General features: G+C 42.1%; 1 protein-coding gene across 1 annotated transcript in view; it reads left to right on the plus strand.

The window, feature by feature from the left end:
- TTLL5 (tubulin tyrosine ligase like 5) overlaps positions 1-14,789 on the plus strand; it is a 306,157-nt gene that overhangs the window by 139,930 nt on the left and 151,438 nt on the right. Inside the window, exon 29 of the mRNA XM_043473030.1 lies at positions 14,003-14,157. Coding sequence (XP_043328965.1) covers positions 14,003-14,157 — 155 coding nt within the window. The remainder of the gene's footprint in view (positions 1-14,002; positions 14,158-14,789) is intronic.

Consider the following 14,789-nt stretch of genomic DNA (forward strand, 5'->3'; position numbering starts at 1 on the left):
GCTCAGCACCAAAGAATTGATGCTTTCAAATTGTGAAGCTGGAGAAGACTGTTGAGATTCCCTTGGATAGCAAAGAGATCAAACCAGTCAATCCTTAAGGAAGTCAATCCTGAATATTCACTGGAAGGACTGATGCTGAAGCTGAAGCTCCAGTACTTTGGCTGCCTGATGCAAAGACCCGATTCATTGGAAAAGATCATGGTGCTGGGAAAGATTAAGGAAGGGAGAAGGTGGCGACAAAGGACGAGATGGTTGGATGGCATCACTGACTCAATGGACATGAATTTGAGCAAACTCCAGGAGATAGGGAAGTCTGGCCTGCTGCAGTCCATGGGGTCACAAAGAGGTGGACACGACTTAGTGACTGAACAACACCGTGTGTAACTGTATACATTTGTCCAGGCTCAGTGTAAGTGCCGCTTCTCTCATAGGCATGCCGTTTCATTCGCCATACAGTTATTTGTGTTTGTCCAGGTAGTTCTCTCCTTTAATGAACAGTGAGCTCTTTGGAGGCCGTATCCTTTGCTGCCTCAGAACCTAACTCATGGGTAGTACTCAGTAAATGTGCTAATTCTACTGTACTATAAGGTACTTGATTAAGGGTGGAAAGTGACCATGTCCATTTTTTCACCAGTTTTCCCAACCTGGGTATATAGCGTGGATTTGATACATATTTTTAAAATAAATGAATGAATAAGCCCCTGCCACCCCAGCCAGACGTCATCTTTCCATTGTCCATGTCCGTAGCCCTTCATTAGTCATTCCCTATGACAAAATATGTTATAGTTTTGCATTTCTTCTTTTCTATTGAGTTATAAACTATGTGATGGTGTTCTTTCTAACCCATCATCCAGCACTTGGTATGCACTTATTACATGCTTGCTAAATGGAAAAGAATTTCTCTTCTGTGTTATGTTGGTTTTTACATTCGTTTTAAAAAACTATTCCTCTTCCATTTTTTTTTTTTTCATCAACAACACCACACCTGCCCTTCATAATAAAGTAGGTGACATTAGTTGAATGTCTGCTTTGTACTGGATACTGTGGTAAGTTCTTTATATGCATTATCTCTTTAACCTTATGAAGTAGAGACTTTTTTTAACAGATGAAGAAAATAGCTGAAAGCATAGGTCACTCTGCTGAGGTCACACAAATGGCAAGTGACTGCACCAGGACTCAAACCCAAATCTGACTTCCTACTCTTTCCCTCGGTGCTTTTCTGCCTCTTCTCATTTCACACAGGACTCTCACCTCTCCTTAGACTGTAGTGACTGAGCTTAACACTGCTGTAGAGTTGTAGCCAAGCCATCCGATTGTTTGGTAGTGAATTCAGATTCATCACTGAGCAGCCGCCTTAATCCCTGGAGATGCAGTGAGAGTAGATCTGTTTATCATGGTGGTGGCATCCCCCATCGACTCAAAGACTGAATAATGAATTAGAAGTACAAGAAACGGATTTGGCCATCTTGTAAGGTTTTCCAGGAATGTCTTTGGCAATTCTTGATCTGGAACTCTTTGTAGATTTTGGAACACCAAGTGTCTATGTATATATGTATGTTATGTAAGTGACAGCGTTTATGAGAGGACATGACAGGAGAACTTAGTGCTAATGCAGCAGAGCTGCAGAGATTCCTTGCTTTTCCTAACCCCTTTAAAAGTGAGATTAACACTGGAACCCTTATCTCCTGCTGATTAGAATATAAGTTTCCTGAGATTCATTTTATCAGTATCTAGGAACAGGAGACGAAGGTCATGCCCTAAAACATGTTTGTGGTCATGGCTAATGATTTAATACCTGTTCAGAAGTGCCCTTGGAAGAATGGTTTAAAAGTAGCTGTTTAAGGATGATTCTTTTCTTGTTTCTTAATTGAATATATTCTCTAGTATTTATCCAGTGATGCAAATCATGTAATTAAGTACAGATCCAGCACTTTGCGTTTTCCTTTTATCTTGAGTGAAATAAATCTTGGTCCAGTGACTTTTTTTTTATTCAAGGATTGCCTTTTGTTCCAGCGATATATGGTAAAACAAGTCAAATAGGACTCACCACTATATTTTTCTATTCCAGATCATTCAGGGCTCCATGGTCAGGGGAATGAAGAGTGCATGACAGACTCAATTGATCCCATCAAATTCTGATGAGCCTTTGTATATGAATGACACAGAGAACGTTGTTCTCAAGATGCTACTGGTGTAGTTCGGAGTACAGTGTGAATACAGCTTTAGAAAAATTGATCTTCGTATCAGTGATATGAAGTGAGTCTTAACCTTTTTGGAGTGAGAGATTCCTTGGAGAACTGAATGCAAGCTACAGTTTTTCTCCTGGAAAAAATGTGCACTCAGACTTAGAAATGTACATTAATTTCAGAGGGTTCATAAACATTTCCTCCCCCTCCAGCTTGACTTGTTCATGATGCCTGGTGGACCCATGGTCTCCAAGTTGAGAACTTCTGAAAACTTTTAGGTAGTATATGGTCATTAATATCAGTAATTTGGCCAAAAGTGATTGCTCTAAATTTGTGATTATATTAGCTTCAGGCATTCTTTGTATATTTCAGTGATACAGCACCCCCTCTCCCCAGGCCATAATCTCCATGAAGGCAAGAATTTTTTTAATTTAAAAAAAAAAAAGATTATTCTATCCTCAGTTCTGAAAAGAATGCCACAGAGTGTTCAATAAATATTTGTTGGATTAATGAAATAATCTTGTGGAACCCCATCTCTAGACCTCATTAGAAGACTTAGTTATGATTTTATGGACCATGCTATAATGAGGAGACTGAGCTATGCCAAGATTATAAGCTGCACTGGGAATGCTCCGCCACTGATTTGTTCTCATGTTAAGCTATTACTAAGTCTTTGATGTTGAATTTCCATCTCCGTTTTGATAAATAAGATACTTGAAATTTGCAAACAGCCTTAGTGAATCTCAGTTTGCCTAAGTGAATCTCAACTGGAGTGTTAGCTGTTTGCTGTTTTAGTGTCATCAAAAGCATATGTAGTATATTCATAGACAAGGAATAAAATCTTTATGTTTAAGCTATTATTCGACCCATTTGAGAACTTTGCCCAAAATTTCAAGACCAGGCAGAAATCATCTCTAAAATCATGCAGGTTGATAATAGCAAGAACAACACTTATCTCTCACTCTAGTCACTGATTATTTCATTTCCCCTTATTCCAAAGCAGTCCTTCCCTTATGGTATTTTTAAAAAGAGGTAATTTGGAACCTTTAATTTCCTTGCAAGCCTTCCAGTGACATGAATCACTTTTTAACTCACTGGTGAAACTAGCTGCTAGTTGGAGACTGAGGTGTGTTTGTGAGGGTTATTTGAGACTAGATGAGACCCACTTCATTTATATAAATACTTTTGTGACTGCTGGGTAAACTCCAGGGATACAAAATGGAGTAAGATGCAGTCCTTGTCCTAAGCGAGCATGTAATTTGTGGGGCAAGATAAGTGAATAAACCTATAATTAGAATACAATGCAAAACATGGCATGAAGCTCTTCAACTCTACCATTATGCTCTTGAAACATTGTAATGGCAAGGATCCTTTATAGCTGAGGGAATTCTTCTGTGAAAAATAAATCTAACGTTGGAAAGTAAAGCACAAGGCACTAGCAACAAGATTTCAGGATCCAGCTCTACTGATGTGGTGTGAAGGACCTTCCTAGGGCTAATGGTGAAACCCAAGATAGCCTCTGATTTTTCAGCTTCCAGGTTGGAGATAATTCCTGCCTCTCCTGGCATAGCTGTATCTGTATTTGCTGCTTGTGTTTTCCCAAGCAGCAATGAGACACCTTGGAACTGTGTTAAGAAAGGTGAAAGTCTTGTGAAAATCCATAAGCCCCAGTTAGAGAAGGGTTTTTGCCACTATATTTGTAGACAAGCCATATCTGTAGAAATGTAGAACCCTGGGGCCTGCTGTAAGTGGAGAGTGTCTTGTTCTTGAGGGATTGGTGGCACATGCATGCACAGTGGTTCAGTTCGGTTCAGTTGTTCAGTCATATCCGACTCTTTGGGACCCCATGGACTGCAGTACACCAGGCCTCCCTGTCCATCACCAAACCTTGGAGCTTACTCAAACTCATGTCCATTGAGTCGGTGATGCTATCCAACCATCTCATCCTCTGTCATCCTCTTCTCCTCCCATCTTCAATCTTTCCCAGCATCAGGGTCTTTTCCAATGAGTCGGTTCTTCGCATCAGGTGGCCAAAGTATTGGAGTTTCAGCTTCAACATCTGTCCTTCCAATGAATATCAGGACTGATTTCCTTTGGGATGGACTGGTTGGATCTCTTTGCTGTCCAAGGGACTCTCAAGAGTCTTCTCCAACACCACGGTTCAAAAGCATCAGTTCTTCTGCACTCAGCTTTCTTTGTACTCCAACTCTCACATCCGTACATGACCACTGGAAAAACCGTAGCTTTGACTAGACAGATCTTTGTTGGCAAAGTAATGTCTCTGCTTTTTAATATGCTGTCTAGGTTGGTCATAGCTTTTCTCTTTCTAAAAGTATGTTTCCCAGTCCTGTGTAAGTTCTGGCTGCTCTGTGGTGGGGTTAATGGCGACCTCCTCCAAGAGGGCTTATGCCATACCCAGGTCTACTGCACCCAGAGCCCCTGCCCCTGCAGCAGTCCACTGCTGACCCATACCTCCACAGGAGATGCTCAAACACAGTTCTGTCGCAGTCTCTGTGAGGTCTCTGGGTCCAGGTGCACACGAGGTTTGTTTGAGCCCTCTGAGCGTCTCTGGCGGCACATGTGTGCACAGAAGTAGATGCTAGTTAATGTTGATATGGCAGGGGACTCAGTATCGCAGTAGACACTGGCAACTTCTTTTTTTTTTTTCATTAACCTGTTTCGTCTTTTCAAATGTTTGCTAAAACCTCACTATCCTTAAATGTCAGTTTGTTTATTTCTATTGTTCCATGGTAGATCTAGAAGTTATTGGTCATTAAACATTGACTGCAAGAGAACTATGGCTGGAATCCAGATCCCATAGCAGCTAACTTGAGAGTCAAGGGAAGGTTCCCAGAGACGATCTCCCAGGCCAAAGCGTCTCTTAATCACTGCAAGATTTTTGGCTCCAGTCTCCTGAGTAGGAATCCTAGCTTTAGTGACATGGGCCAGATGAGCCAATGTCTTCTTTTGCCTCCAGGTCTCAGGCCTAGACAGAAGCCATCTAGTCTGCCTCCTGGGCACCTTGCTCCTGGCCCACCTCCGTGTCTTGATCCTCAAACCATTTTCCTGTTGAGGGGAGGCGTGGAATGAAAAATCTAAGGAAAGGTGCATTTTCCCATGAGGTCCTAGAACAAAGCTGGCCTAAGATGCCCACGCTTGGACCTTCCCTTCTTAAATGGTGGGCAGTGCCAACTTGCCTTGCTAGTTGTTTGGGAGGATGTAATCCAAAAGAGGGCTGATTGAAAAAAAGAAAACGTGAACACATGAACTTGAGAGCTTTTATCATCATACTACAAATGCCCTTCTCCAGTTCCAAGGCCCAGTACTCTTCTTCAGCCCTGGGGCGGCGTGGGGGTGGGTGGGTGGGTGAGGAGAGACCAGCAAAGCGTGTCCTGCATGCCATCCTTATTATGTCTCGCCTGACCGTGCTGACTCTCAGCCAGACTTCCCTGCTTCCCCACAGTCCTGGCATAGCCCTACTCTGTCAGAATCTGCGAGCCATCCTACTGCTGTCTACTAGATGAAGAGGGTGGAATTCAGGAACCTCCCCAAGGTGTTCTCCTATTGGCTTCCGTCTTCCATTGCTCTAAGCTTTAGCCAAATTAGAGTGCTTTCTGTTTCTCAGAGACTCTTCCTGCTTATCTGTCTCTGCATTCTTAATCCTGCCTTATCTTTTCTCCTTGGAGCCACCACCATTCCACCAGCCCCATACCAGTCCTCCTACTTATCATTTTAGAAGACAGTTCATCATTTAGAAGGCAGTTCAACTGCCTTCTTTGAATTTCTTTAATGCCTTTATTATGGCAATTACCATATCCTGGAGGCCTTTAATATTGCTATTTGGATGTTTTTCCTCACTCGATTACCAACTCCTTCATGGCTTAAGGGCAGAGGCCACATTTTAAGAGTATGGCCACCCGTACTCTTAGGACATTACCCAAGGCTTTGCAGCAATAGAGTAAATATTTATGGACTTAAATCTTTGAGTTTTGGACTTCTTTTGACCATTCAGGACTATAGCATTTCTCAAGCATGCCTATAGAGCAACAGTGATCTAGTTAGGCCTGGCCCTGGATCCTTTTTGGATACCAAAAGGTTATGTGTCTGAGTGGGTGGCAGGTATATTCTGGGAAGCCATCAGGGCAACACCATCATATTTTAATTACAGCACTGGCAGTAGCGCTCCTTTTAGCAAACAGCAGTAACACGCAGTAACACTTGGGCGGGCCAGCCACCGGAAATTGGCCTCCCTCTGTTTCTGCTACCCGTTTTCTCAATCCATCACCTGTATTTATTCCCGCAGTAATTTAAACACCTGTCTAGATGGAATGCGTGCAATGTGTCCCTACCCCACACATTCAGATATTTGCTCACCTGCCTTATTCGGAAGGTTGGCTCTAAAATAAACAAGAGTTTTGGTACTGAAAGAAAAAACACCCTGAGGTCAGCGTGGCAACGGACATGAGGAAGGGAACAGGAGTGGAACTTCTGCAGGAGCCGCTCCGAGAGAGTGGGAGCAGAGGAAAAGGAGGGGCAGGAGGAGAGCAAGGGGGAAACATTTGCCAGCGGGCCCTAAGGCTCAGGGGGACTTGGCACGCACGCACAGGCTCGAGACTGGATTCTCCTACAGGCCGTCCTTCACTTAGAGAAAGGCAGGGGTGGAAGAATATTTAACAAGCTGATTGTTATGAGACTCAAATATCTTGGTTTATTTTAACTCAGACGGTAAAGCGTCTGCCTGCAATGCAGGAGACCTGGGTTCGATCCCTGGGTTGGGAAGATCCCATGGAGAAGGAAATGGCAACCCACTCCAGTACTATTGCCTGGAAAATCCCATGGACAGAGGAGCCTGGTAAGCTACGGTCCACGGGGTCACAAAGAGTCGGACATGACTGAACAACTTCACTTTCATATTTTTTATATTTAATTTTATTTACTTGTTTGGGCTTTTCTCTGGTTGTGGCATCTTGGGGCTACTCTTGAGTTGGAGCATGTGGGCTTCTCATTGCAGTGGCTTCTCTTTTTGTGGAGCATGGGTTCTAGGGCATGCAGGCTTCAGTAGTTGAGGCACTTGGGCTCAGTAGTTGCGGCTCCCGGGCTCTAGAGCACAGGCTCAGCACGGGCTTAGTTGCTCCGAGGCACGTGGAATCTTCTCAGATCAGGGATCAAACCCATGTCTCATGCATTGGCAGGCGGATTCTTTATCATTCCCACCAGGGAAGCCGTTGTCAATTTATTTTTAATGACCACCATTTTTCATGGCAGCATGATAATCTAGATTTGAAGTTCCGTGAAGCTTGTTCCAAACTGTTTCATCCACTTTTGCATCCTTGGCATACTTAACATTATGCATGTTAATGTTTGAACATCCAAATGACAATGAGAAATAGTAGAGCCTCAAAGTTCTGGATAGAATTGTTTTCTCTACTCCTTCCCTTTGGTTGTTTTGTGTGTTGTTCCTCACTCCATTAGGGCATTTCTGCTGGTTTTTGGACAATCCCCTGAGCTTTTACGGAGGACTAGCTTTGAAAGGTCCCTCTTTCCTGTTTTTTCCTTTCCTACCATGCCCTGTAGCAAGTGCTTCTCAAGCTTAAAGATGCACGTGAATTACCTGTGGCTCTTGTCAAATACAGATTTCTGTTCACTGGGGCTGAGATTGAGCTGAATCTGCATTTTTAACAAACTCCTGGATAATGCAAATGCCAGTCCACAGACAGAATAATAAGTTCAGGTTGAAAGTTATAAGGCAGTGAAATAACTCAGTGGTTAAAACTACAAGATCTGGAGATTTTGTATCAGGCAAAACAGGAATTGAAACTAGGGGCTTATAGATAACAATTATTTGTTCTTGAGCAAATTATTTTACCTCCTAATCTCAGTTTCCCCATCTATAAATGAGGGCAATAATTGTACCTAACAGATGCGTCTTGAAGATTGAGTTAATTGTCTAGAACAATGCCTGGCAAAAACAAAGTACTGATTAAAGTTAGCCATCATTAGTGCTAATCCAACTTTGTTGTTATTACTATTATTGTAAAGGAACCTGAAAGATTTCGTATTTGCTTAAAAATTAACTATGGCAAACACTTTAGAGATCCAAACATAGACTTGTGAAGTTCTTATAAGCAACATAGAGATGTTGATAGCCTTTATCAGTAAGACATGATCTTTAACTATCCTGTCTTCCAGACCCCTTTGCGACTGGTGGCATAAATTCATGAGTTGACCAGCCTAGATTTAGTAGCATAGTCTCTGATCATCAGCCCAGAGAAGCTAACTGGCCCAATGGTGACTGTGCTGTGCAGAGTCGCTTCAGCTGTGTCTGACTCTGTGCCGACCCCATGGACTATAGCCTGCCAGGCTCCTCTGTCCATATGATTCTCCAGGCAAGCATACTGGAGTGGGTTGCTGGACCGCCTCTACCTTAATATTAATAGCCTGATCCTCCTCACTAAAATGATGAGCCTCTGTTTTGTGACTGGTGCTGTGTCTTTATGTGCTGTGAGCCTTGTCATTAAAAAAAAAAAAATTCTTTAGTAGTGACATGTTAACCATTTGTTGCAAATCAGGTATAATTAAATGCCATTTTCCACTTTCTCTTCATTTTATCAAAGCTGGTTTTGTTATGTTATCTGGAGAAATGCAGATGGACAGGGAAGCAAAGGGAGCCTGTGACAGGAATATTCATCGTCACTCTGTCCCTTTAAGGAAGAAACTGCCAGGTGTGAACTCTAATTGGCTTATAGAGTTTCTTAAGACCTGCCCTGCCCTTTGGTCAGCCCTATCCCTAGTCAAGACAAGGTGTAGCTAGGGCCACCAGAAGTGATGCGTGGGTCTGTTTTAGTTCAATGACTTCTTCTGCCTATTCTAGAAAAAACTGAGAAGCTAAAAGAAAGAACTAGAGATATTCGAAACTCATTTAATCTGGAGATAATTTGCTTAGACTGAATTTAGGCAGACATAAATCTGTACTCATTGGATTCAGCCAGATCTGGTCAAGGCTCTAGAGCTGTGCTGTCCGATAAGATGGCCATGGCCTTCATGTGGCTTTTAAAATTTAAGTTAAATACAGTTTACAGTCCAGTTCCTCAGTCACAGTGGTCATGTTTCAAATGCACAGTAGTCATCTGTGGCCAGTGACTACTGTACTGAACTGTGCAGTTTATAGAACATCTCCATCACAGTATGTTCTATTGGATGGTACTGTTCTAGAACAAGGATCGAAAATAGTTGTCTCCCCTGTCAGTTCTGATTAATTGGAGACAGCTGCCCGGAGGACTGTGTAAAGAAGACTCTGAGGCCATAGCTAAGTGAGCCCTAAATTATTTTATTACTCATTAGCAATGTATGTCCTGGGAAGACAGAGCTGGATGGTATGGAGGTAATTATGGCCTGGATACTGAGTGTCTTCTAGACAAAAATCACAGAAGTAAGACTTGAATATTTAGAGGGGCAAGTTGTTATTATTTAATAGAGACAGATGCCTTTTTTTTTTTTTCTTTCTTTAGCGGGAATCCTTTGCATAGAAAGATGAGACCTTGCAAGACTTTTCTTATTCCTTACATAATCTTACATTTAAGCAGTGGTCTTTTTTTGATATCTTTCTCAAAATAAATTAAGGATGCTTTCCTTTTATGTAGAAGGAAATAATAATGGCTACCAATTCTTGGTTTATCCATGAAATATGCAGAGTGGATGTTACATGAAAAAACAAAATTCACTCTGAGTCCAAAATTAGTTTTATGTTCGTACCATCTCTTACTGTATCTGCCAAGAACAAAACTGATTGAGGATGGTTTTGTTTTGGGTTTTTTATTACTCTGTTTCTCTAATATGCTGTGGTGAAGGGTGACAAGTGGGAAATAAAATTTAAGGAAAAGGAGAAAAAGCTGGAATACTTCAGTTCAGTTCAGTCGCTCAGTCGTGTCGACTCTGCAACCCCATGAACCGCAGCACGCCAGGCCTCCCTGTCCATCACCAACTCCCGGAGTTTACTCAAACTCATGCCCATCGAGTCGGTGATGCCATCCAGCCATCTCATCCTCTGTTGTCCCCTTCTCCTCCTGCCCCCAATCCCTCCCAGCATCAGGGTCTTTTCCAACGAGTCAACTCTTCGCATGAGGTGGCCAAAGTATTGGAGTTTCAGCTTCAGCATCAGTCCTTCCAATGAACACCCAAGACTTATCTCCTTCAGGATTGACTGGTTGGATCTCCTTGCAGTCCAAGGGACTCTCAAGAGTCTTCTCCAACACCATAGTTAGGTATAATCAATTCCTGTATAATCACTATTTTCAGAATGTGAGGTCTGTATCCGATTATATTTTCAAAAACTTCTAGTAATTGAGGACAACTGTTTCCCTATTAGTTTCAAAACTAGAAAATGTTTTTTAAAACAAGAGTACCAGTTCTGCAACTGTTATGTGACCTTGAACCAATGACTTACCATAGCTTCTCTGACCCTTAGTTTCTCCCTATCTGAGAAGGGAGTACTGGGGGAATTTCCTGACAGTTCAGTGGTTAGGACTCCCCTCTCCCACTACCAAGGGGCTGAGTTCAATGCCTGGTATAGGAACTAAAATCCCAGAAAACCATGTGGAGTGACCAAAAACAAAAAAGAGAAAAGAGAGTATCACAGGATCTACCTCTGTGAGTAATGGAGGGAGATAAAAACCTCACTTATAAGTACCTGGCACTTCTGCAAGGACTCAAATGTTAAGCCATAGGATTAGAATAAAGTATACCACATGCATTAGAGGACTTTCTCTGTTTTCGTCTTGGCCCTGCCATCTAGTCAATTTGTTACTTTTATCTAATTATTTACCTCTTAAGACTTCAGTTGCCTCTTCTGTAAAATGGGAGTAACAATAGAAACTTCTTGAAAGGCTTGCTCAGGGTTAAGTGAAATTGTGCACATCAAGATAATGCAAGGGCATCTAAGTTGTGGGCCCCCAACTCCTGGGCCACAGACCTGTAGCAGTCCATGGCCGTTAGGACCTGGGCTGCTCAGCAGGAGGTGAGCCAAGGGTCAAGTTTCATCTGTGTGTATAGCCGCTTCCCATGGCTTGCCTTACTACCTGAGCTCGGCCTTCTTTCAGATCAACAGCATCAGATTCTCATAGGCATGGATCCTAAGCCTAAAGTCAAGGCCGGATATCCTGAAATTGCCACAAAATAGAAATAAAGTGCACAGTAAATGTAATGCATTTGAATCACCCCCAAAACCCATCCCCCCTCCCCCTAGTCCAGGGAAAAACTGTCTTCCATAAAACTGGTCCCCGGTGCCCAAAAGGCTGAGTGCTGCTGAGCTAAGCCCGTGGCACATGGTGAACATTCAGTAAATGTCAGCAATTATGATGAAAATGATGGTTCAGTCACCACGTTGTGTCTGACTCTTTTGACCCCATGGACTGTAGCCCCCCAGCCTCCTCTATCCTTGGAATTTCCCAGGCAAGAATACTGGAAGGGGTTGCCATTTTCTTTTCCATGGATCTTCCCGATCCAGGCAGTTTCCTGCGTTGCAGACAGATTCTTTACTGGCTGAGCCACCAGGGAAGCCGATGATGAAGACAATCATGTTTCAGTTAAAGGCAGTCTGGCCAAAAGAGAGAAAATGCACCAAGTCTAATATCTCTTCTCCTTCCCACTCACTCATGTCCAAGCCAGAAAGTTTATACTAACCATGGTAAAGTATGTACATTTTATTTTATTGCTGTCCCACTATAAATTATTAATAAGCCTTTTTTATTAGGTTTTTGGCACCACCAACTAAGACAGTAATTGGAGAAGTTGTTAGTTATCAGAAAGACCTTTCCACTTGGTAACGTCTTTATAAGCTGTAAGCTCATGTCTAATTTGAAAAGCTTAATCTTTAGGGCCGGGGGGCTTAGTGTTGGGGCAAGGGTGAGCTGAGCCCCACAGGGAGTCCGATTGTCTGAGCATCTTTGTTGCTTCTAGGTAGGGTGCAGGAAGAGGGTCAGGGCTCCTCAGAGGGGCCAGAGGGCACTGCTGTCGTCTGCTGCACTGTCTTCCCCCTTTTGTCAATGTGGTCCTTCTTCTCCGCTGGTGGCAGCAGAAAGGGGTCAAAAATATTTGAGTCTTTGGTGTGAAGACACAGTCCTGGGCGGTTGTCACTTACTGAATTCTGTAACTAGGAATGAAGCACTAGACTGCTAAAAATGACTTACTTTCTTTCAGATTTAAAAAAAATCCAGAATTATTCTATTTGTATCAAAATTGTTACACTTTTGGGACACTTTTCTTGGAATTTAAATCTCCTCATGTCACTCTTCCCTGTATCTCCCACTCAGCACCCTGCCTTCAGCCTTGAGTTCACCACCCCCCCCTCTTTCAGCATCTCCTGTGCATCTTATTTGAAATGTATCTTGAATCCTCCTTTTCTGATTCCACTCTCCCCATCCACGTTTTAAGCTTATCAGCTCACACCTGTATTTTTCATATAATGTACATTTTTTTTTCTTTTGGATTATAAAAGTAATACATCCCTTTTAGGAATGTGTATCTGCGTATGTGTGCATTTAAGGAAATTTGGATCTGCTCTCTGTACAGTTTCATATTGTGATTTCTTTTTTTTTCAATTCAAGACATTGGCATGTTCCTAAATCATTAAGTATTCTGCAAAAAATTCTGGTGGATACATAACATTTCCTTATCTGTTTAGAGCAAAATTTATTTAACATATTTATTTAAATACTGTTAGCCATTTAAATCTTTCCTTTTTCAACATTAAAAAGAATGCTTGTTTTCAGTTTCTATTCACAGTATAGTGTAGTGAGTAAGAACAGGGAATTTGGAGTTTCAGACAATGGTCAGATTGTAGTTCTGCCATTTATTCCTGTTTCCTTCTTTGTAAAGTGGGGATTATAGTAGTACTTGCCAATAGAATTATGAATGAGATGCATGTAATATACTTGTTTACTCAGAACTTGGCACATTTTAAGTTCTGCTAAATAGTAACTGCTATTATAATACTCACCTCATTAATGATCTGCAATTTTTTTTTGCATAGTTCCTATAACTTAGACTGTAGCATCAAAGTACAAAAATTTCGATACTTTTAATAATATGTTGGCAAGTTTACTTGTAGAAAGAGTCTACCAATGAATAGTTTCATAAATAGTGTAAGTACACATCTAATATCACCCTTTGGCATTGTTAGATACTATATATATTTGTTTTTGGTACTATATTTTGTATTAGTATGTGTCAGTGTAACACAGAAAAGTGTTATCTTGTAATTTACATTTCTTTGACAATAGAACTGAGTAGTTTTGTTTAATTGGCTAATTATATTTGATTTTTGTAAATCATTTATTGAAGTTGGTGCCCATTTTTCTATTGCCTGTGCAACTTTTTTCTAAATCAGTGAGTTATCTAATTATTATTTATAACTAAAATGTATTGAGCATTTAGAACTTTGATATGAGGACACAGGGGTCAGAAAGGCTAAGCAGTCTGCCTAATTCTTAGAAGCTTGCCTGGCACAGAGTAAAGACTCAGTAAATACTTGCGCTCTTTGTTATCAATCTTTGTGTTCTCCTGCGCCTGGCACCGTATGGCGCTTTGCACGTAGTAGGAGCGGGATAAGTGCTTGTTAACATACACTGACGCTCGCTACCCTCAGCTCTGCTCTTGGATGTGCCCGAAGTCACTCTTTAATGCCCGCCTTTGTCACAACCACTGTTTTAGCCCAGATGGGTCAGCATCGCCTGGACTCTACATGATTTCCCCAGTATGTTTTTAATGATGCTTTTCTAAAACTCTGTAAAGTCAGTTTATTTCCCTCACTTCATTTCTAGGTAACAAACCTGAATTTGGCAAGCAGCGTCATAAGCAGAAGCAGTGCTTCAACTCCCCCCACACTTCGGCCTGTCATCAGCCCCAGTGGCCCAACGTGGTCAGTACAGTCAGACCCCCAAGCTGCTGAGAGCCGCTCCACCCCTCCTGGAAGCAGGTATGTAAGGGGCATGGAGCCAGCATGTGGGTCACACAGAGGCGGCCTGTCCTGCACAAGTCATTCCCACTTTGAGTTGCCTGCACAGACACCAGGAAGACGGATGCCTCCCTCCACGTGTCCTAATCCTCTGATGCTTGGATACAGGGCCTCGTTTTACCTGTAAGACAGTTTTTGGCCAAATCGAATGAAAAGGAAATTTCTGATACAGTTTAGCCAGTTTACTTCCAGGCTGAAAGAGCAAGACTTTTTACTGCTTTTTTTTTTTTTATAATTGGAGGGTAATTGCTTTACAGTGTCACATTGGTTTCTGCCTATACAACCACACACATGAATCAGCCACAAGCATACATATGTCCCCTCCCTCTTGAGCCTCCCTCCCACCCCCGACCCCTCTAGGTGGTCACAGAGCGCTGGGTTTACAGCAGCTTCTCACCAGCTGTGTGTATCACATATGGTGATGTCTGTGTCGGTGTTACTCTCTCAATTCATGCCATCCTCCCTTCCCCCCGCTGTGTCTGCAAGTCTGTTCTCTATGTCTGCATCTTTATTCCTGCCCTGCAAATAGCTTCATCTGTTCCATTTTTCTAAATTCCATATATGCATTAATATATGATACGTGTTTTTCTCTT

Source organism: Cervus canadensis, chromosome 6, assembly GCF_019320065.1.
Source record: "Cervus canadensis isolate Bull #8, Minnesota chromosome 6, ASM1932006v1, whole genome shotgun sequence".
NCBI lineage: Eukaryota > Metazoa > Chordata > Mammalia > Artiodactyla > Cervidae > Cervus > Cervus canadensis.